Consider the following 21,129-nt stretch of genomic DNA (forward strand, 5'->3'; position numbering starts at 1 on the left):
TTTTATTCCTTCATTTGTGCCCAGCCTTCCGCATCGTCCTCTCAACCTTTTGACCCCCAAACTCAATCAGCCCCCTCCTCTCGCTCGCGACCACAGAAAATATGTCTGTCTTAATTTCTAATACAGTTTAATGTCATATTTATGTAAATACTTCTGGGTTTTACTCTATATTAACAGCCAGAAATGTCAAAGCACACATAAAATGAAACAATACCATCTCCTGGTAGAGTGGAATTTAAATTGGATTCCTCTTGCTGCGAGTGCTTACACTGGCCGGCTGATGAAGGGGAAAATACGGCCCACTTTGATTGCATGTTGCAGAATCTTTACACAATAATCTCGTCCGTGCACATTATTGCCCTGCATATTTGTGCCCTAATCTGCACTGAAGGATGCCTCTCTGGTTATGTCTCATTCCCCCGCCCCCCCGCCCCTGAAGAGATCTTAATAGCCTGCTTTATTTCAATATTCATTGAAAAAAAATGTAATTTTCTGTTTCCCTTCCAACTGTCAATTTTGCGGTATGAATTGGCAATTATGCACTCCGATATTTCTAGCTGCCCTTCTTGAGTCCTTGTTGAATAAATTGGGAGAAAATAGTGAAACTTTGTCCGTTTGAGCCTCATTTACCTGGAGATCTGAGCCTTCAAAGCGCCCCCCCTCCCTCTCTGTCTCTGAGCCGGGTTCACACCATTGCTCGCCGACAGGATTTCTTCTGAGACGCGTTCACACCATTGCTCGCCGACAGGATTTCTTCTGAGACGTGATGCCCGCCACAGCCATCTTAAAGCAATTCGTTTCACCTCTCTTTTGCCAAGCTCAAGCACATTTTTAGTGTCTTTTTTGAGTAACATTTAATGTGTGGCAGCCTCATCTAGAGAATTGGACCATCAGCGTCGGGTGTAATTAACGGACGAGCCATCCCGGGAGTGCCTGCCGTTGTTTTGGCACCGCCAGCCCGTTAAGACAATTAGCAATTGCACACATAATTATCAAAAGGAAAATCTAATTTCAGGACGGATTCAACTGCATTCTCCATCTTGAAAACGAGCATGTCACTCTGACCTTGTCCCCCCCGTCTCCCTCCCCCCCGTCCCCCCTCCCCATCCCAGCTGCATCGTGATTGGCTCGCCGGGGGTTGCAATTTGTCTAGGGGGGGGGAAAGTAAAGAGTAGAAAAAGGTGCAGAAGTACAGGTGGGGTCAGCAGGAGGGACGCTGCCCAGTGCACTCCATGTCAGTGAGATATATATGACGGCTTGACTGATTTCTTTTTCTCCCTCTTCCACTCAGGAGTCACAGCTGTTATCGACTTAAATAAATAATGCTAATAGGTTTCGCCCTGAACAGAGGGCTGGTGATCAGGGGTCATGGGAAAAACACTGGTAGTCGACCAGCGTGTGCATTACCATACCTGGTCTGAAGGTAAGGCGACGCGGGGAAGGAGGTTCATCATACCCTCGTATTAATAGGAGGTTGTTTGCAAGTGGGGGTCATGTGACTCACCTCTCAGACAAAAATGACAATGACCAAGGCCTGTGTGGAAGGTAAAGGGATTGATGTGGTTATAAATTACTCTGCGGCACTAGCCCTGCCCAGGCCTTGCCTACTCTGTCATCAGTACAAGGCGATAAAGCAGGGAAATGAGAGGAGAGTTCCCCTTTTTAATACATAAATGAATACTCTATGAAGGTGGTCATTATTTAGGGGCATGCCGTAGCCAAGCGGCTGGGGGTGGGGGGGGTTGGCTCTGAACTAGGTGTGGACCCCCCCACCCCAGTGCCCGGGAACGAGGAACAGCTTAAAGTCGCTCTTGCTAGTTCTCAATAACCCGTTGACCTCCATCTATTCATGACCCCCCCCCCCCCATCCACCCACACACACCCCCTCCCCTCTCCCTGACATGCGTGTTGTTTTTAAATATGATATTCAAAATGTAAGTAATTTTGTCTCAAGGGCGACTGCATCATTCAGGGCTTTGGAGGACGTTGGAGAAGGGGGGCTTTCACCTTTTAGCACCCAAAATATTTTAGTAAGCAATTTTTATAATTGGTTGTCCAGCCTGTGTCTTGACCCATAAAGTTCAAAACTGCCAGAATCTGAGAAATGGATTTTTATGTAAGATCCGTGCCGCCTATTTGCCCTTAAAAAGCGTTGGGGGAGCGAAGGCCCCGGTGGAAATAGAGCCGTAAATAACGCGGCCAGCAATGGGTTTTCCTTTAAATAAATACCGATCAGGTTTATGTTGAAAGACAATAGAAAACGTAGCCTAGATATGCAGTTTACAGTATTTATAGCTGTAATATCGAGGTGCCAGCACCGTAATTTCATGCCCCAATGAGAATGGCAAGGTCAAAGCCGGTGCTCTGCCGGAGCATCTGCTAATACGGTCTCCCATAAACAGGCCCTGTGCGTATCAGCTGCGCCAAATAATACAGTATAATGAAATACAGAATAGCTTTCCATTATTGTTCCTGTTTTTTTTTTCCTTTTGTGCTTTACGGTGTCGTCATTAGGTGTTATTTATGTGTTTAAAGATTCATCTCCTCCGTGTTCCACCGTCAGGGCTGGGTCATTCCACAGGTTCTGTCGCCCCGTTTGTGGGTTCTCTTCTGTTCTTTTGCCTTTTATATGTAAAACCCAATTTCACCTTGTTCTCTTTTTCTTTCATACAGCGATCTGAGGGGTCTTTCATTTTGTTGTTGTTTTTATTCCCGACAATAAAACGGATCAAGCTGCTTTATGAATCTCCATGTCATTTTATTAGCAGGCCAGACAAAAGGGGAAAAGGCTGTTATTAAGCTTTTTATTCCCCTGCTCAAACAACATTAAAGAAACGGGGGAGGGGGGGAAGCCCATTAAAATGTAAATACATTACGTGGAAACGTCGGCCCTGGAAGTCTATTTTTCAGAGAAAAGCACATTTCAAGGTGAAGAGGAAGAGAGGTTGTGCGGGGTAGAGACCGGTCTGAATCCCTTAGACGACGGAAGCACTTTTATTTCAGGGGGGTTTCTTCCTGTTTGGTGAAATGGAGCCCGAACATGTCTCACTCAATAGTCTGCCACCATGCAGTCTGCTGTGGTCAGATGAATCAGGCGTCCGGGGACAGGTTATTGCTTATTGGACAGGGCAGCTTGGACCCGCTCAGCAGCCCCGGCGCGGAGCTCACTTCCTGGCACTCAGGCTGCGCCGTGCATGACAGGCCGGCCCATATTGGCCTTCAATTATTCAACCCTTTTCATGGGCATGTGTGGTGTCCTTGGAGCGGTCAGGTGAACGCGCGAGGAGTCGTGTGGGGTCATCCGTGGGGGTTTTCCCAGGAAAGAGTCGTCGAAAGTGACGTTTTGTTTTATGTCGGATTATTTGTCTGTTCAATCTTTTTTTTTTCTTGATTTACCAAACATGTCAAGTAAGAGGTTTTTATGCAGTTCTTTTACGCAGGCTTTTAAAGTATATTAATGAAGTGATTTAGGGCTTGATTAACTGAGCTGTAGTGGTAAAGGCTCATTCACACCCTTTACAAGTCAGGAGAAGTGTCACGGCAGTTGCTACCTCGTGTTAACACTCCACGTTGGTGTAATGAAGACCCAACCCCCACACCAGCTTCTGTTAATATGCATCACAATTTGGCCCGTGTTACCATCGTTAGTTCCTACATAAACCACTACCAGGCCTGTCATTCAGAACAAATCAGCTCAACCTCTTTTTAAAGTGCTGCTACTCTGGATGTTGGAGGAGAATCCTGCGTTGAGCTGGTGTGCGAGTGTTCCCTTCAGAGAGGGAGCCCCCAGGGGAACTATCGGAGTAAAAGGCTCTTTGAGAGAAAAAGGGATTTTCTGTCAGATGGACGGTAAACCCAGGAAACGCACTCAACGAAATGGGCCCAGAAAGCGATGCTAAGGAAATGGCAGCGCAGAAAGAGGCTCTTAATATATAGACTGTTAACGCAGGCGGGATTTACTTATTTCAAACATAGGTCCGAGGCATTACAGGAAGTCTTGCTCCTCATCTCCGATTTATTTGTACGGCGTTTTTGCTTTTTTTTCTCCTCGTCGTGACTCTCCGTCCTCGATTGAAAATATAGAAAGTGTTTAGATGGTTCTAGAAAGTTCTAATTATTTTCTTGGTGGATTAGTATTCTCATTAAAACATGAGCCCTTCAGCAATGGCAGCATATGGCATCTGAAATAAAATCCTTTCTTCCAACAAAAGGAGACGATCATATTAGATTTTTTTTTCCTCCTCCCCTCTGATTCTCCATCGGGGAGCCCTTTGCAATTTAATCATCACTAAAATCATTAAAAAGATCTGAAGATTAAATTATATTGGCATTTGCAAAATTATGTAATACATTTACATCACAATGAAGAAATTAAAATAAGACATTTTCTCTGTCTGGGGTGTATGAAATCTCCACTTGGGAAATATAACGGGGGAAGTGGACAGACTGTTATTTTCTCTGCCTTTGGTGACAGTTAATATGCTTGCACAGTTTCTGATTTCATTGTGTGATCTTTCCACACACGCATGTTAAAACGGCTATCAATCAGGCTGATAGTCCTAATGCAAATTGTGAATTGATGACATTTCTCTAAACCTTTTTCTTTTGCTTCTTCTTTCTTTTTTGTGGCACGTGGGGAGGGGCGTGGGGGGGGGGGGGGGGGGGCGTGGTTGATGTCGGAGCGGTTTGCCGTTTATTGAACCTTGGCGATTTCAAACGCGTGGGAAATATAACCAGCAGAATTATGAAGAGCAATTTCTTTCTTGCTTTATTTCAATCCTTCCCTTATGTCACATTCGGCGGCGGTCTTCCGTGGTTTGTGTCTTGATTGCAGGCCTGACTGATGAGGAGGTGGAGCTGGCCATCCTGCGCTCCGGCAGCACGGACGAGGTCCTGGCTCTGAGCCCGCTGGGACCCGCGCAGATAGTGCCCGTAACGCACAGTGAGTACACACGCAGACACACACACGCGCACACGCAGACACACACTTTCCCTCACCCTCGTCCACTCATCCCAAGCCCTTTCGTCATTGTGTTTTTGTCATTTGATCGAAAGAGTTTTTTTATATTTTTCGTCAGTTCCGTTTTGAGTCAAACCCAGCAGTGACGATGTCGGTATGAACTCACTCTGAAAAAGGGGAACTCAGGCTTTTCTTGATGTTTCACACATTTCAACATCCGAAACAACCACAGCGAGTGAAACGACCAGACTTGAGTCCCTCAAGAGTATCACACACGCACATTCACACACACTTGTCTAGAATTGGAATCATTTCACCTAAATCTGCCCTCGGAGAGAACCGGAAGCGGCTCATCGTCTGAGCGCTCGCCTGCCCTGGATCTCCCGCCTCTCGTCGTTCTCCTGCCCGCGGTGCGTTCAACCCGGGGGCTGAACCCCCGGCCACCGGCGCGGTCTTTATTACCTGGCGCTGCGAGGCCGATGTGATCCACCAATGCAGAAGAAGTCGGCATAATGCTTAACCCGTATGACAATGCTTCCAGATGCAGTCCACCCTCATTTATTACCACACTGTCCTTGACTCCTTTCGGCATCTCATGTTTTGTAATGAAAGTGATGTTGATGGGATGGCCATGTAGTGAGGGGGGGGGGTCTCTGTCCATAGTGGTGGTGGTGGTGGTGGTACTGGGGGGTTTATATCAAAATGGCTATAAGGGATCCGCATAATGAGGTGAGAGCTGGGAGTCTTGTACATGTTGGGGGAGGGGGGGGGTCACATCGAAAAAAGGGGGTGTTCTGGGGGTTGCGGGTGGACGTGGGTGGGGGGCTGGGGGGGGTGGCTACCTCCCCGTTGATGTCCTTGTTATGGGGACGGCGCCCACGGACCCGCATCCATCTCTGTCGGAGTAATGGATCCTCTGATCTCTATTTCCACGCGGAGGAAGGACAGGAAGGCCTCCGCTGAACCCAATAAATTTGAGAGGAGATTGGAAAACGGCGGCGTGGGGACCAGCGACTCCCCGCCTAAGTGACCGAATGGAGGAATAAAACGTAGGAGAGGGAGGCGACGGCGTAGCTGGGATGGAGGAGACCGGGAACCAGGAGGAGGGGGCGGAGAGTGAAGGTCCTACGAGGCGCTGGGGGAGGGGCGGGGGGGGCAGGTGGGAGACCCCCCGGGGTGATGCAGGGAGCCTCGTTCAGGGTCAAGCGCCTATCCCCGGGACCCCCCCGCGCCTTCCAGTCGGGGGCCGCTCCCGGGCCGGCGACCATCTCGCGGGGCCATAATGTTGATGAAGACCTGAATTGATGTGGTTACCATGGGGGCAGCGGGGGGGGGTGGGGGAGAGGTGGGGGGTGATGGGGGAGAGGTGGGGGGAGAGGTGGGGGGTTCACCTCCCAGACCCCCGGCACTCGGGATGAGGCGCTGCCCTTCAGCAGCACCCTCACCTTGGAAGCGAGCGGCTGGGAACCCCGGGACGGCGCGCGCGTCTCCGATGGTTTGATTTGCATGTTAAATCAGGGACGCAGCAGGGCACAAAATCAATCTGCTCTAGTTTACGTGGTGCCGGTAAACAGATCTATCAAGCAGCTCTGGAATTAAAAGCGTAATGGAACAGCGAGGTGTACGGAGCGGGCCCGGCAGACGTTATGTTCCCTCTTTTCTTCTGTGAGGCTGGACGAGAACCGGAGGGAAAAAATATGTTTTTCTTTCAGAGCTTTTTTTTTGTTGTTTGGTGACATTTTTCGCTGAATACCTCCCTCTTATGTCGGGAAACGAGAGACGCCCGACCCACCCGGACGACGCACGCTCACGCACGCCGCTGTCACTCACCGACAACGCGTCTCAGAACACACACACACTCCTCCTGAACCCGGACGGTCTTTATATTCTCATTCTGCCGGCTCCCACTCCTCTGGAGCCTCGACTTGTGTTTGCTGACGTGGGACTGAGAGGTGGCCCAGGGAGACGGAGGGCTTTGTGTTCAAGGTGTGGTGTAGTGTGTGATGATGAGGAGCATCGTGGTTCCCCCCCCTCCAGAGCACCTCAGCTCCCGCTGCTCGACTTTAAGTTAAAAATCCCCGTAAAACTCTGAGTATGAAACGCCTTTACATCCACAGCTTCTGCCCAGACTCCATTTCCTGATGGAATCCAACAGTGTAGTGGTCTGTGTAGTGGTCTTATCGATCTCAATCAGAAGCCATTAATACTGGCGTTTATCAAGCCCTACCGGTGCCCCAACCCATGCTAAGAAACGTATCGTTAGCCTCATAGCATAGCTGCCTAAGTCCTACATTTTGATATCTAACCTACTCTCCTAATGCTGCTGATTCACTGCGCCTCATTGGCTACATCCTCAGCCAATCAGAGTGCATAATCACTGCCTGAGCCATCTGTTTGACTCAGGCATTTTTATTTTATTTTTTATGCCAAATACAAGATGAACCTTAAAATATGACTTAGGCAATTATGCTCTGAGGCTAACGATTATGCATAACAGTATTGTCAGTTTTGTTCTGAATAAACAAATACACGGTTTAATGACACCGTCGTTCCCACTGTTCCCAGTTCCTCCAGGCTACCGATGGCGGGACTACAGCGCCATGGCGGTCATCATGGTGGGCGTGGCCTTCGGTATGCAGCACCTATACAAGGTAAGGGGCCCTCGTGGCGCGCGCCCGTGGCCGACGGTTCAGTCCTCCAGCGGACACGCTGAGCCAAGGCCGTGCGTGGCTTCAGAAGCATGCCGTTCAGGCGTCCTGGTGAAGGTTACTTTCAGGTTAGGCGGCAGACATCAGGGAATCAAACCCGGTTCCTTTTCCAAAGAACGACCGTGCTACCACACTATCCTTCGCTCTGGATTTAATATCCTGAAGTAACGCCCGTTTTCATGAAGTAAGCAGCTGCTGTACGGGTGAAATCAGTCGGTGTGCGGGTGAAATCAGTCGGGCTCCTCCAGGAGAGGAACGAGCACGGCCGGACTTTACTTTGGGAAAGCGCAGCCGTCCGTCACTTTCCCTAAACAACGACTTTGGCTCGCGCCCCCCCCTTCATCCTCCCACTGCTGACATTATTCGCCTAAATGTTGACGGATAACCCCAAACATCGCTCGGTAAATCTGCCCGGCGCCGGCTCTCTGGGATGTTTTGCAGTTTAATCGCTGGGCCTCGCTCGAGCATCGGGGCGGCGGCTGGTGGGGGGGTGATGGGTGGGGGGGTCGAGTTGACTTATAGCGGCGCAGCGAAAGGCACCCTCTGCTCAACATGCTTCTGGTCGAGCTGTTAAAGCCTTCCTGTTTTACATCAGAGCATGATCTTTCAGACAACCTCGTAATTTCTTTGCCTCTCTCTCCCTCTGCTCCCATTGGCCCGGGCTGCGTCTCGGACGCCCGTGTAGGGCTGGTCGGGGCTTTTCTTTTTTTTTTGGTTTAGTTTTTTTTTTTCCGCTTTTCTTTTTTTAATAAACAAAGTTGCTAACACTGCACATCCGTCTTTTGATATTCGGCCGTCTCCAAATAATCACCCTGTTTTTATTGAGCGTCACAGCCCTTGAACATGGGCCACGAGGCCCCTGGTCCCCGCGACGCCATTAATCCTCTGGGGGGGGGGGCGGTGGTGCAGGCGGCCGGGGCCCTGAGTGGCATATGGGAGCCATTACTTGGATTTTAGAGGACGGGTGTTCCTGCAGTAGCTCATTCCCCCTCTATGACAAATTCCCTCCATGGCTGTGTGTGTGTGTGTGTGTGTGTGTGTGTGTGTGTGTGTGTGTGTGTGTGTGTGTGTGTGTGTGTGTGTGTGTGTGTGTGTGTGTGTGTGTGTGTGTGTGTGTGTGTGTGTGTGTGTGTGTCGGTCTTGTGCAAACTACCGCAGCACATCATATGCATACCTGACCCTCCCCCCTCTGAACAGAGGTCAGAGGGGGGCTGTGTTCTGTCAGAGGGGGGGGGCCCGTACCGGAGAGACAACACCGATCAATACCAGATAGTATCAACACTGTCGGGATCAGATCCCCAAACAGGACTCAACACCTCTGTCAGGCGTCACCTGGACTCAAATCAATCGTTTTGTCTTTCTTTTTTCAACTTGTAATTTTCTAATTCGTGACGCAATGTCTCTCATGGAGGATAAATCGAATAAAACCGTTATTGTTGTTACGAAATATTACAGATTTCTGCTCTTGAAACACACACACACACCCACACACCCACACACCCACACACCCACACGCACGCACGCACGCGCGCGCGCCGCCCTCGCCCCGCCGCCGTCTCCGGGAGCAGCCGGCCCGGCCAGCCGCTGCTGTCCCGGGAGGCGGTGGCGATGAGGCGCGGGCGGCTGTCACGTCTCCCACGGAGCGCGCGCTGCGGCGCGGCCGCCATATGCCCGGGCTGCTGGCGCCGTACCCAGCGAGGCGGCGGAGCGCCGTGTAAACAGCCCCGCGCCCCGCAGCCCGCTTATTAATTACTACCTGTTGACACTTGTTTAATCCTTTTTACCTAAAAAGTGTTTATTACTCGGCACAGGTGGTGCCAGACAGCACCTGTGTGCGTGGGGGGGGGGGCGGGGGGGGGGGGGGGGGTAGCGAGTACGAGGATGGTTTCGGCGGCAGCGATGACGACGGCGAGGGTTTGATCCGAGCGTACTGTTGTGCCGTTTCCTCGGGGCCCTGTCGGGGGTTTCTCCCCCGTCGCGGGCCGGGGGCCGCGTTCCGGACGGCCCCCTGAGCTCAGGCCATCGGCCATGGAGGCGTGCGGCGCCGCGTGTGATCGTCGTCTGGGGAGCGCACTCAGCGGGCCGCGGCGTGCACCCGGAGCGTTTGAGGCGGGGGAATCCGGTTCTCTCTCGACGGCGGAAATGGACAAGAGGATGTCGGTCGAGTCGCGCTCATCCTGTCGCCAACCGTGGCCCCGGTCGCAGCAGATTCTCCCGCTGTATGTTTCTGCGTTTCGTCCATTTCATTTGTTCATTCCTCCGCACTGTTTTCTTTTTTTCGGTCCTATGTGCACATCTGTCCACAGAATGTCGGGAAGAATGTTTTCATCTGACAGTTTAGACAACAGAGTCCAATAAGAGAACGACTTTGACCCCCTCTCTGCTACACAGATATGACAGCTCTCTCTCTCTCTCTCTGTCTCTCTGTCTCTGTCTCTGTCTCTTTCTCTCGCTCTCTCACTCCCTCCCTCTTCCTTCCTCCCTCTATCCCTCTCTGTCTCTCTCCCCCTTCCTCCCTCCCTCTCTCTCCCTCCCCCTCCCTCCCTTCCTCTCTGTCTGTCTCTCTCCTCTCTCCCTCCCTCTCTCCCCCTTTCTGTCTCTGTCTCTCTCCCCCTTCCTCCCTCCCTCTCTGTCTGTCTCTCTCCCTCCCTCTCTCCCTCCCTCCCCCGCCCTCTCCTCCCCCTTGCCTCTCCTCCCGCGGTGGGGGGCTGTAATGGCGTGTCATGTTTTTAATTGCAGAGATACATCCTCCCTCTGATTGTGGGCCGGCGCCAGGACCAGCAGCATCTGCAGCGGCTGGAGAGCAGCGTGGCGGAGATGAGTGGCACGCTGACACAGACAGGTGAAGATTAATATCTTCATGGCTTTCTCCCTCCTTAACATTTTCCTTCATTTATCTGTCGCCGAAATCGGGGGTGAGGGGGCTGTCGTGGTGGGGGGGGGGGGGGGGGGGGTGGGGTGTGTGGGGTACCCAGTGCGTTTTTTAACAAATGAGGCCCGCTGTCATTTCGCTTTAATTTGAAATTGCTTGTTTACTGTCAGGGCTCGGGCTCAATTAATTACGTTTCGCTGAAAAGCTCTTAACCCCAGAATATTAATGAGGGGTAGGGAAATGACAACTTTCTCAACCCCCGCCACCACCCAGCACCACGGCACCCCCCCCCCCCCGGGATCCACCATCCATCCCTCTCTCACTGCACCCTCCACCAACACCGCCGCCGCCGTCACAGTCGGCCCCGCCGCCATCACACGCTCCCCTCCCCTTCGGTGGCGAGAAAGTTCATTTTAATTTTGCAGCGGTTGTAGGCTCACACTCCTGTGTGCTTGTTTGTGCGTGTGTGCGTGCACGCCCGTGTGTGGTCGTGTGTGCACGCTGTGCGTGTGCGCGTGCGCTCCACGGTGTCTGTGCTCGATGGCGGGTCCTGCTGTGATTAAGTGTGTGGTGACAGGTGTGGCTCCCGTGTCGGACAGGTGAGGAATCTCAACCTGGCTGTCAGACGCAGGTGGAGGAGGGGGAGGGGGAGGAGGGGGAGGAGGGGGAGGGGGAGGAGGTGGTGGAGGAGGAGGAGGAGGAGGAGGAGGAGGAGGAGGTGGAGGGGGGGGGGGAGGAGGAGGAGGAGGAGGAGGAGGAGGAGGAGGTGGTGGAGGAGGAGGAGGAAGGGGGTTGAAAGGATGAGGGAGAGAAATGAGGGAGGGGAGGAAAGAGATGCATTTCTTCTTCGTTGTCGATGTAATTAAACATGGTGGGAGAAGCGATGCAGGCAGAGACCCTGGCAAAGTTTGGTCTTTGTTTGTGACTTTGCTCAACTTCCATTGGCCGGTAGTTGGGAGATTAAAACCCCACCTTGAACGAGGCCTGTCATGGAGAATCTCAGAGATCATCACAAATAGACGGATGTCTTTCTTGACCTTTATTACAGAATTTCTTCCGTTTGTCGTATGCAATGACGGCTAAACAAATGAGGTGTGATCCATTACATTTACACCCCCCCCCACTCCCTAAAATATAGACTTTGCATTTTTCCAGATCTAGTGTTCAAAGCAGGTCTCTAAATAACCTGCCCCGTCTGCGTCAGGCCTTTTGGAACCAAAAAAATAAAAACAGGGAACAAAAAAGTCATTATCAAACGAAGGCAAATCTCTGGTTTAGAGTCGTGCCTTCGCCGGGCGAGTCACAGCACGCGGAGCGTAAAGAGATCACCACCGCAGCACTATCTCCCTCACTCATCACACCGAGGCCATTGTCTCCTGTGTGGGGGCGGGGCCGGCGCGGCCAGGGGGCCTATGGCGTGCCACGCGGCGCACACACAAGATCTGATTAACAAATCGCCGCTCGTTTTATGGTCGTTTTTGGCCCAACTATGCAAACCCGTTTCCTCCGGCGGCCGCAACAACACCTCTTCCTCCCGTGGGCCCTTCTGAAGAGCTGCCAGGGGCACGGCCCTGCTGCCGTCCCGGTGTCCTGGAGCAGAGAGAGCGCTCCTCTAGCGCTCTCTCTGCTCCAGGCTCCTGGGGCAGAGAGAGGCTAGAGGAGCCCTCTCTCTGCTCCAGGCTCCTGGAGCAGAGAGAGCGCTCCTCTAGCCCTCTCTCTGCTCCAGGCTCCTGGGGCAGAGAGCGCTCCTCTAGCGCGCTCTCTGCTCCAGGCTCCTGGGGCAGAGAGAGCGCTCCTCTAGCGCTCTCTCTGCCCCAGGAGCCTGGAGCAGAGAGCGGCTAGAGGAGCTCTCTCTCTGCTCCAGGCTCCTGGGGCAGAGAGAGGGCTCCTCTAGCCGCTCTCTGCTCCAGGCTCCTGGGGAGCCAGGGTCCAGGCTCCTGGAGCAGAGAGAGCGCTCCTCTAGCGCTCTCTGCTCCAGGCTCCTGGGGCAGAGAGAGGGCTCCTCTAGCGCTCTCTCTGCTCCAGGCTCCTGGGGCAGAGAGAGCGCTCCTCTAGCGCTCTCTGCTCCAGGCTCCTGGGGCAGAGAGTGGGCTCCTCTAGCGCTCTCTGCTCCAGGCAGGGGGGGGGGGACTAATTTGCTGTGACTGCAGTCACCAAAGCTGGTATTGTAGTTAATGACGGTTGTAGTTAACAGTTGGGAAGAGGGGTTACAATTACACCAAGGGCTTTTACTCTCTGTTCTCTCTCTCTCTCTCTCTCTCTGTTCTCTCTCTCTCTCTCTCTCTCTCTCTCTCTCTCTCTCTCTCTCTCTCTCTCTCTCTCTCTCTCTCTCTCTCTCTCTCTCTCTCTCTCTCTCTCTCTCTCTCTCTCTCTGCCTCTCTCTCTGCCTCTCTCTGTCGCTCTCTCTCTTTCGTTCTCTCTCGTTCTCTCTCTCTCGTTCTCGTTCTCTCTCTCTCTCTCTCTCTGCCTCTCTCTACCTCATCCACACACCCCGTACTGAGTAATAGCAGCCGTCTTCCTGGCTGCTGCCAATTGCTTCCTTGAACCCCCTTTTGTTAAAGTTCACGTACTCCTCTAGTGCTGCGTGCAATGGACTGATGGATCCATCTGAATGGAGTGGACTGCATTAGTGGCTCTCTGTCCCCTCCCCACCCCCGGCCCACCCCCCAAAACCAGGGGCCTTGGCTCCCATTATGATACCCCCCCGCCCCCCCTACAACTTCACACAGACAATTAATGAATGGATCTTGGAAGCACTTCAGCACAGCCGCGTCTGTAATGGAATCGCGACCGGCCCTCTCTCTCTCTCTCCAGCCAGCCGGGCCGTATTGGAGTCCAGCTGGCCATTAGGGGCGAGCGAGGCCCGGACATATGTACTGTACATTATGTGGAGGGTCCTCGCTGAATAATTTACTGAATACACAATGGGTCCTCCTCGAAGCATCTGCAGACTCTGCTTCTCACTGCCCCCGTCTCTGAAACTCTCTGTTTTCTGCACACACACACACACACAGACACACACACACACAGAGTCACACTGTCACACTGTCGCGCTGTGATTCATGCCCGGCCAAAGTCAGTGACCTCATTACTGCTGGCGTCCTATCTGTGGCGGTCGGCGTCCGTGGAGCTCCTCAGAGCTGCCCGGGGGCCGCGGGCCAACAGACTTCAAATGACTTGTTGTGCCCGACTGGTTTCCCCGCCTCGTGCCAATTCACACCAACTCCTCGTTTCTTAATGGAGCCCCGCTGTTTGGCCGCGTGTCGCCCGGCCTTCGTCTTAGTCGATCGGCCAACCCCAAAACTTAACTGCTGCCGCAGGCCGCAGGCCGGCGGCAGCAGTTAAGTGTTGAGGTTGGGCCGTTAGGAACCCGTTAGGAAAAGTACGGTTCTGCTCTGCTGGCGGAGCTGACCCGCACTTTCACTTTCACATCTGGAATCGCTGAGCGGGGAGGGGGGGGGGGGGGGGGAGGTTTGGGGGGCTTGCAGCCATGGAGACTAACGGGCAGATCTCACGGAGTCCGGGCGCACGCTGCCCACTAACACCTTTTTAAACGGGCTGCCCTCCGCAGGCTTTAACCCTTCGCCTCCTCCCGTCACAGCGCGCGGCCGCCGCCGGCCGTCCGACCACAGCGCTCACGACCGGAGAGCTCTTCTCAGCTTTTGTTTTTGTTCGTTATGTCGGGTCGAACCGGCGACCCGCGCGTCCACGGCCGTCCTGCAGGGCTCGGCGTCGCTGAGGAGATCACCCGATGAGACGCTCCGCCCCTTATTGACTCAGGCCACACCCTCCTCCAGGTGGAGTGCCGAGATCCGGACGCCTTCTGATACAACATCAAATACCATCTCTATGGGATGGCCTCGCGTGGTTTTTGTTTTCATTCCAATTATTTCTCCCTCTACCTCTCTCCTAGTGTCTCTCTATCGCTCTCACTCTCTCTCCCTCTCTCTCTCTCTCTCTCTCTCTCTCTCTCTGTCTCTGTCTCTGTCTCTCTCCCTCTCTCTGTCTCTGTCTCTCTCTCTCTCCCTCTCTCCCCCCCTCTCTGCCCCCTCTCTGCCTCCCCCCCCCCCTCTCTCTGCCTCTCTCTGGCTCTCCTAACCAGGATCTTGCTTTTTGTCCTGCCCTAGGCTAATGTTAGCCCTCTCCTCATCCTGTCCTCTGGCCGGCAGTGTAGGGCGAGCTTTTAACCATTGGGCTGACGAGCTCAGCACAGAGCGGCCACAATATCTGTTGATGTTAATCCCATTAGGCTTGATTTAACACTTTGCACGCCCATGATTTATATGAATGTTTATTGGTTTTCTGTAATACAATCAGCTCAGGGAAACTTAATGCATTGTTTGGTAATACACGCATGACTGCAAGCACTGTGGGGGGGTGTATGTGTGTGTGTGTGTGTGGGGGGGGGGGGTGGGTACGGGCAACAAACACGTGCACGTTGTTATTTGAAATCATACACCCTCTTCCAACACCCTACACTTGAGCTAATTCGATCTTCAAAGTCATTGGAAAAAGAGCCATATTTATTGGGATTAGGGGGACAGCGCCCGGCCCCCCCCCAGGACCGGGGCCTCGTTCCTGCCTTTGCGGATCGTTTGAGGACCGGGCCGCATCAGGAGGCGGCGTCTGGACGCGTAATGGAGGGTTCCGTCGCCTTATTTGATTTAAGTTCAGACACTTGAGATTAATATCGCCCAGCAGTTTGAGCGGCGATGACCTCCCTCACCCCTCCCTCCACCCCCCCCACCCCCCCCTCCCACCTCTCCTCGCCGCCCAGAAAGTTTACTGGGGGGGGGGGGGTGGCGGCTCGGGTGACTAATCTCAGAGGACGGCTTTGATGAGCCCGTTTCCACGGCGACAGGCCGCCACTCGCCGCCGGCCACAACGCGACGGGGGAACAAAGAGGATTGTTCTCAGTGTTTATCGGACTGGAGCGTTTCTCTGTTGGGGGAGCACCTGTGATGATGGCCACGGTGAAGTGATGTAATGTAACTCCAGATTCTGGTGTGTGTGTGTGTGTGTGTGTGTGTGCGTGCCTGTACCTGTGTGTGTGTGTGTGTGTACCTGTACCTGTGTGTGTGTGTGCCTGTGTGTACCTGTGTGCGTGCCTGTACCTGTGTGTGTGTGTGTGTGTTTGTGTGTGTACCTGTACCTGTGTGTGTGTGTGTGTGCCTGTGTGTGCCTGTGTGTACCTGTACCTGTGTGCGTGCCTGTACCTTTGTGTGTGTGTGTGTGTTTGTGTGTGTGTGTGCTCTGTCCGCAGTGGGTCAGCTCCAGCACACCCTGACCACGGTACAGGAGCTCCTGGAGCAGCAGCAGCTGAAGATGCAGGAGCTGTCCCAGGGCCTGAGCACGGCCGGGGTGAGCCCTCCCACTGCACCGCACACCGCCAGCCCATAATACACCTGTCAGTCACTCCACAGACGGCATCACGTCCACGACAGCGCCTGGTTACACACCGTCCAAACCACCGGCCGGATGTCCTAATTCTCAGCGCGCGTGTGTGTGTCGGTTCTCCGCCGACGGTCGGAGCCCTCAGACGCGCTCTCCCTGGAGTGAGGCGCTCCGGAACGACAGAGCGTTAGTGTCGGGATGACGCCGCCAGGGTTCGTAACAGCAGCCGTAAATCGCTGTGTGATTCGCAGGCCGCCTCCCCCCCGAACAAAGGACGAGAGCGGCAGCGATCTGAGGCAGAGCTTTATGTCCACAGCTTGTTCAGCACGCAGCATCTGGGACGCACTGGGGATCTACGCACTACTCACATCTGGGACGCACAGGGGGAACCAAACGCACATCTGGGACGCACAGGGCGAACAGAACACACAACTCACATCTGCTCTGGCACTAACAAATAAGAAAATACAAAAACGAGGCTCAGCGAGAAACACGTTGATTCATCGCTGGTTCTGCGACACTTGAAGACCTTCCCAGCTGGCAGGGTTCCTCGAAGTGTGTGTGTGTGTGTGTGTGTGTGTGTGTGTGTGTGTGTGTGTGTGTGTGTGTGTGTGTGTGTGTGTGTGTGTGTGTGTGTGTGTGTGTGTGTGTGTGTGTGTGTGTGTGTGTGTGTGTGTGTGGAGGCCTTCAGCTGAGCAGCACTCCACAACCAAACCACGCCGACAGGAAGTAGTCGCGGGTCGCGGCCCCTGCGGCGCCACGTCATTGGCCGTTGTCCCGACCAATGAGCATCTGCTGAGGAAACTGACGATGGAACGACCGAGGGTTTTTTAATAATTTATATTGATTCATTTCTTTAATTCGTCATCGTCAAATACAAAACAAATTAAGTGAATAAAAAAATTATAAAGGGTGTACTTCATCCGGCCTGAGTGGCGGGGGCACGGTGTGTAAACAGTACATTTCACATCCATCCAGTAACCTCGGTCACACCAGCGCTTCAGGGCTTCAGAGGAGACGGTGAACGGCTCGTAGGAGGAAACACACCCATGGCAGAGGGCCTGGTCGTCCTCGGTCAGAGGAGGAGATTGTTTCACCCCCCCCCCCCCCCCCCCCGCTCGCTCCTGATAAGAAACACATGCTGCCCCCCCCACCCCCCCCCCCCCCCCCCCCTAACAGGTCCCCCCCCTCACCCGGTCGTGTTACGCCATCACACCTCTCAACGAGGAAACACATGAGGGCCTTCTGTCCCCCTCTCAGCAGCCCCCACCTCATGGACCCGGGCCCCTGAGGGCCGGCGGACAGAAACACACGCATAGAAACACACAGACACACACACGCACGAACACACGCACACACACACACACACACACACACACACGCACACACACACGCAAGAACACACACCCACAAGAACACACGCACACACACACACACGCACACACACACACAAGAACACACACACACGCACACACACACACACACACCACACACCACACACCACACACACACACACACACACACACACACACAACAACGCACACAACAACGCACGCACGCAAGAACACACACACAAGAACACACGCACGCACACGAACGCACACACAAGAACAAACACACGCAAGAACACACATAAGAACACACACACACACACACGCACGCAAGAACAAACGCACGCATTGATACACGAAGGCACACACAGAGAAACACACAAAACACATATGCACAAACAAATGCACAAACACAGAAACACACACACACAGAAACACTCACACACACGCACGCAAGAACACACGCACGAAAGAATACACAAAGGCACACAACAGAGAAACACACACACACACACACATAGAAACACACACACGCACACAAACACAGTCATCCACACATCCATCCAGGGAGATTAGAGAATAAGTGCTGTTAAACACTCTGACGATGCCCTGCTTGTGCTGTTTCTCTGTGTGTAAATGGACTGTTTAAAGGGTATCATCACAGCCTGCCCTGCCTGCTGAACAGAGAAGGCCTTTAGGGCTGATTCCTCCCCAATGTTAACCAGTCTATTCCAGGGCCCCATTATCATTACAGATCGGCCAGTTAACTCTGTTTGCGCCGGCGTCGCGCAACTCCCTGATAGTCGTCTTTATTAGTGGATGCACATAGAAGATTAAAAAAAAAGACTGGGAGGGAAAAAAAAGCGAAGGAAACGGCTGTTAGACCAACTGCCGCTGGGAGAAGAGGATAAATAAAGAGTAAAAATCAATTGCACTGAACCAGTGTTTCCACTCAAAAGCCCTCCTCTGGGGTGCGTGTGTGTGTGTGTGGGAGGTTGTCGAGGGGGGGGGGGGGGGGGGGGGCTTTCGAAACATTTTATCATAAATATACATGCGTTACGCAAGAAGGGGAGAAAAAAAAAGCAGCGTCTGCCGGCAGGATAAACTGTGAATTAATTTGCCTTCCGACGCTCTCAAACAAGCCTAGTTAAAGATCTTATCTCCGCTAATGGTCCGTAGGCATTCGTCTTCATTTGACGCCGCGTTCCTCGGGTGCGACTCACGCTGACGTCTTTGGCTCGTGTGTGTGTGTGTGTGTGTGTGTGTGTGTGTGTGTGTGTGTGTGTGCGTGTGTGCGTCATAGATATATCTTATGTAGATATATCATACACTTGTAATTAGTGAAAGCGCCCCAGCCGTCACCAAGCTAAAGACTCCGCCCCTCCCTTCATCCACGCCCGTCGTAGTGCTGGACCTAAGATCAGAGGTGGCCCTCGTTCTTATAGTTTGACCCAGTAAGGCCACAAGGAGGTAGTCCAATGAGCGTGGGCGGGGAAGCTGTCCCAAGGCCTGAGGCGACCAGCGGAGGAACGCGTGTCGAAGGCGCCTCTGACAGAGCGTCCCGGTGTCTCTCTGCTGTAATCAGCACTAATCACGCTCAGTATTAAAGTGTATACGAATAGGAAATGGCGGGTAAAATGGCGGGTAAAATGGCGGGTAAAATGGGGGGAAGTGGCTTTCCACACGTGGGATCAGCAGGCGGCTAGTCAGGTGTGCGCAACAAAACGACGAGCCTTCACGGAGCCTGGCATGCACCACCTCCACCCCCACCCCCATCACCTCCACCCCCATCACCTCCCCCAACCCCTACCCCATCCAGCACCCCCCCCCCGACCACCACCACCACCACACGGATCCTAATCAGCCAGGTTTAGGAGCCGATCAGGAGCCCCCTGCCTCCCCCACGTCTCCCACTCCCCCCCCCTCCCCCCCCTCCCTCTGCTGTAAATGAGTCTGATCCCTTTCAGATGTGATTCAATTAATTTCTCTTAGATTTAATTACAAGGGAAAAGAGTCAAAGTTATCCCTCTCCCCTCGATGGGGGGGCGGCTGCCTAACAAGGCGCCTCCGGTGGGTCTGCAGCCGAGGCTTAATTACAGCTTTCTTAGTTTTTGTTTTATCGTGCACCCCCCCCCCCCCCCTCTCATTCTCCCCCTACCCCTTTACCCGACACTCCCCCTCTCTCTCTCTCTGCTGCTGTCTGTCTGTCTGTCTGTCTGTCTGTCTGTCTGTCTGTCTGTCTGTCTGTCTGTCTGTCTGCCTGCCTGCCTGCCTGCCTGCCTGCCTGCCTGCCTGCCTGCCTGCCTGTGTGTGTGTGTGTCTCTCTCTCTGTCTCCGTCTCTCTCTCTCTGTCTCTGTCTCTGTCTCTGTCTCTGTCTCTGTCTCTCTGTCTCTCTCTCTCTCTCTCTCTCTCTCTCTGTCTCTGTCTCTGTCTCTGTCTCTGTCTCTGTCTCTCTCTCTCTGTCTCTGTCTCTGTCTCTGTCTCTGTCTCTCTGTCTCTCTGTCTCTCTGTCTCCCTCTCTCTCTGGTCCAGTCGGTGCAGCTCTCGCTTGCCCCTTCCTGACAGCAGTAGCAGTGAGTGGGCTGCAGGTGCAGTCATCCACGACCCCGCCGGCTAGCCACAACGCTAGCTTGTTGAGTTCGCCGACTGGAAAATGGAAAGGCAGTTGTCTCAATATGAGGAGAGGGAACACGCTCCCTCTGACAGAACATCTGTGTTTTTAATCTTGGATTTGAGTTGAGGCTCATTGGTGACTGCCATTATCTTAATCTGTTTATTATGTTTGTCTGTCATTTAGTTTTTATGTTTGTCTTGCTTACTTTCTCTTATTCTATCATTCTTTTTCTTTCTCCTTCTTCTCTTATCTCTCTTTCTTTCTCCTCCCATCTTCCTCCCTATTCTCTCTCTGACAAATGTCCGCATTTCACTGCCTGAAAAAAATGACCAAACAATTTGACTTTCAAATCGTCACCATGAGACCACAGCTGACCGATCCTCCCTGTGGCGATCCGCCGGCCTCGGTCGGCTGACGATCCCCCGCTCCCCTCGCTCAAATATAAACCCACATAAAACCGACGTAAAGAAGACAAAAAGAATCAGCCAGCAGAGCAAACTGCCACGCCTGCTCAATGCCCTCCATTGTTCAGAGAGGAGAGCGTCTCCGGGGCCCGGCCTAGCCTCCGCAGCTCGGAGGGAAAACTAGGGAAAGGAAGAAATAAAGGTGAGGGTGGTGGTGGTGATACACCACCACCGATACACCACCACCACCACCACCACCGATACACCACCACCACCACCGATCCCACTATCACCTTCAGCACCTCCACCTCCACCTCCTCCACCACCACCACCTCCTCCACCATCACCACCACCTCCTCCACCACCATCACCTCCACCTCCTCCACCACCATCACCTCCACCTCAACTACCACCTCCACCACTCCCACTATCACCTCCACCACCTCCTCCACCACCATCACCTCCACCTCAACTACCACCTCCACCACTCCCACTATCACCTCCACCTCCACCACCACCTCCACCACCACCACCTCCACCTCCACCTCAACTACCACCACCACCTCCCCCATCACCACCATCACCTCCACCACCATCACCTCCACCTCAACTACCACCTCCACCTACACCATCACCTCCACCTCAACTACCACCTCCTCCTCCACCTACACATCACCTCCCCTCAATACACTCCTCCTCACCTACCTCACCTCCACCTCACTACCACCTCCTCCTCCACCTACACCATCACCTCCACCTCAACTACCACCTCCTCCTCCACCTACACCATCACCTCCACCTCAACTACCACCTCCTCCTCCACCTACACCATCACCTCCACCTCA

General features: G+C 53.4%; 1 protein-coding gene across 1 annotated transcript in view; it reads left to right on the forward strand.

The window, feature by feature from the left end:
- The window catches only part of pex14 (peroxisomal biogenesis factor 14), a 40,357-nt gene extending 24,402 nt beyond the window's left edge, over positions 1-15,955 (forward strand). Inside the window, exons 4-7 of the mRNA XM_056600201.1 lie at positions 4,835-4,942; positions 7,526-7,611; positions 10,408-10,510; positions 15,804-15,955. Coding sequence (XP_056456176.1) covers positions 4,835-4,942; positions 7,526-7,611; positions 10,408-10,510; positions 15,804-15,940 — 434 coding nt within the window. The 3' untranslated portion in view covers positions 15,941-15,955. The remainder of the gene's footprint in view (positions 1-4,834; positions 4,943-7,525; positions 7,612-10,407; positions 10,511-15,803) is intronic.
- The last annotated feature ends 5,174 nt before the right edge of the window (positions 15,956-21,129 follow it).

This window comes from Gadus chalcogrammus, chromosome 1 (assembly GCF_026213295.1).
Source record: "Gadus chalcogrammus isolate NIFS_2021 chromosome 1, NIFS_Gcha_1.0, whole genome shotgun sequence".
NCBI lineage: Eukaryota > Metazoa > Chordata > Actinopteri > Gadiformes > Gadidae > Gadus > Gadus chalcogrammus.